Raw genomic sequence first — 2386 nt, 5'->3', positions numbered from 1 at the left:
CAAACAGCTTGCAGTCCAAGATGGCCTGCTATTCACAAGGGATAAACTTCGTTCTTTGGAAAAACAGAGAGGAAGAGGCAGGGAGGGGAGAGAGAAGCTGTGGGCATGGGGACAGAGACAGAGAGATAGAGAAGGGGAGAGACACATAGAGAAAAACACAGAGAGAAAGACAAAGAGACATAGACAGGGAGACTCAGGGAGCCACGGAGCCCCGGACAGGTCACTTCTTGGACCCCTCAGAGGAGCAGCCACCGTTGGTCTTGCTAAGAGAGTCCATGCTGCCCAGTCTTGAGCCCACGCTGTTGAGGATTTTATCAATTTCACCCGGGATGCTTTGTTTCTCCTCATTCTCAGTCTCCCGATGGTAGAAGTAGTTAAAGTTGGAGACAATGACAGGCACAGGGAGGGCAATGGTGAGGACCCCCGCGATGGCGCACAGAGTGCCCACAATCTTCCCCCCAGGGGTGACTGGGCACATGTCACCATAGCCCACGGTTGTCATGGTGACTACTGCCCACCAGAAGCCATCAGGAATGCTCGAGAAATGGGACTCTGGCTCATCCACCTCGGCAAAGTAGATGGCGCTGGAGAAGAGGATGACTCCAATGAAGAGGAAGAAGATGAGCAGCCCCAGTTCCCGCATGGACGCCTTGAGCGTCTGGCCCAGGATCTGCAGCCCCTTGGAGTGCCGGGAGAGCTTGAAGATGCGGAAGACCCGCACCAGCCGGATGATCCTCAGGATGGCCAGGGACATGTTCTGCTGGGTGCTGGGCTCTGTCTCCTGGACCAGCTCTGTGATGAGAGTTGCAAAGTAGGGGATGATGGAGATGATATCAATGATGTTCATGATGTTCCTGAAGAAGTCGGCCTTGCTGGGGCAGACCACAAACCGGAGCACCAGTTCGAAAGTGAACCACATGATGCAGGTGGACTCCACCATGAAGAAGGGGTCAGTGAACATGGTGGGGGAGAGGACTGTCTTACTTGTGTTGAGGCTGGGGTCTCTCATCACCTTCAGCTCCCTCTCCTCCCGGAACTCCGGTAGTGTTTCCAGGCAGAAGATGGTGATGGAGATGACCACAACCAACACAGAGACCACAGCCACACCGCGGGCAGCGCTGGAGCTCTCCGGGTACTCGAAGAGGAGCCAGAACTGCCGGTGGAAGTCATTGGTGGGGAGCGGTGTTTCAGGGTCCTTGATGAAGCCTTCATCCTCCCGGAACTGGTCCATGGCCTCGCTACCCAGTTCATAGAAGGAGATTTCATCAGCAAAGACGTCGATGGGGACATTGGCAGGGCGCCGGATTTTCCCACCTGATTGGTAATAATACAGGATTCCATCAAAACTGGGCCGGTTCCTGTCAAAGAAATACTCATTTCTCATGGAGTCGAAGAACTGCATCCTTTTCTCCCGGTCTCCCAGGAGGGTCTCAGGGAACTGACTGAGGGTTCTGAGCTGGGTCTCAAACCTCAGCCCAGCAATGTTGATGATCACCCGCTGGTTCCCTTCATTCAAGACCACTGGCTCCGGCCCTGGGGAATCGACATAGTCTCCCGGGAGCCTGCAGAAGGCCGTCTCGGGACTGGTGCTGTCGCCGATGAGGATCCTCCAGTTGGAGAAGGGGCTGCTCCCAGGCCGGACTTTTGGGCTGGTTGTGTCAAAGTCTGCGGCATAGCCTGGCCCTTCCTGGATTTCGTCTGAGTTCTCGAAGTTGACCAGAGCAACCTCCATTTCCTCCAGCCACACACATGGGGCCTACGGGAGTCTGGAAAGCAGCATGAGGACCCTCAGGCTTCCCGGCCTGCCTCGAGCTGTGGAGAGGAAGAAGGTCATCATGCAGGGGCCAGGGTCAGCTACGTGGGCTCTGGACCATTGAGGTAGGACATACCAAGGGATTAAAAATAACTTCTTTTTAGCTTGGGAAGGAACCTCGTGGCTGCTGGGACACCGGTCTTCCCTTGAAAGCCACTTGCACCCGCTGAGCTTGCTACTAATCACGAGAGTGGACTGCGGAGAAGCAGCCTGGCTAAGAGCGGAGCCCTTCGTCCAGCAAGAGGGTCTCCGCACACGACGGCCAGAAGAGGGCATAATGAAACAGCAAGTTAACTGATGAAACAGCAAGTTAACGTTTCTCAATAACAAAAAAGGTAATTTTGTATTTGGATGAAGTGCTCCAATTCTCCTAACACTTTTCCCTGCCACCTCAGCTGGCTGCTTTCTCTCACGCTGCAAACATTTCTCATGACCGCCACCATCCCTCTTGGGCCAAGTGGTAGGGCAGGGTGGACGCAAGAACCCAGCTGATTCTGTCCGGAGGGCGAATAAGAGGACAGAGTTGGGGGGCAACCGGCAGACCCCTGTGGCAGCGCACGCCGGCCATCTGGG

General features: G+C 55.1%; 1 protein-coding gene across 1 annotated transcript; it reads right to left on the bottom strand.

Moving 5' to 3' along the window:
• Positions 1 to 220: 220 nt before the first annotated feature.
• KCNA10 (potassium voltage-gated channel subfamily A member 10) lies at positions 221 to 1748 on the bottom strand. Its single transcript, XM_025996463.2, has one exon. It carries the CDS (start codon positions 1730 to 1732, stop codon positions 221 to 223), a length of 1512 nt encoding a protein of 503 aa, XP_025852248.2. The 5' UTR covers positions 1733 to 1748.
• Positions 1749 to 2386: the final 638 nt, after the last annotated feature.

Source organism: Vulpes vulpes, chromosome 3 (genome assembly GCF_048418805.1).
Source record: "Vulpes vulpes isolate BD-2025 chromosome 3, VulVul3, whole genome shotgun sequence".
NCBI lineage: Eukaryota > Metazoa > Chordata > Mammalia > Carnivora > Canidae > Vulpes > Vulpes vulpes.
Note: the sequence above shows the minus strand (reverse complement) of the source record. Positions and strands in the feature narration are given on the sequence as shown.

What these genes read in the sequence shown, in the direction of transcription:
- KCNA10 (XM_025996463.2), bottom strand. Translation starts at nt 1,732, where the DNA reads ATGGAGGTTGCTCTGGTCAACTTCGAGAACTCAGACGAAATCCAGGAA.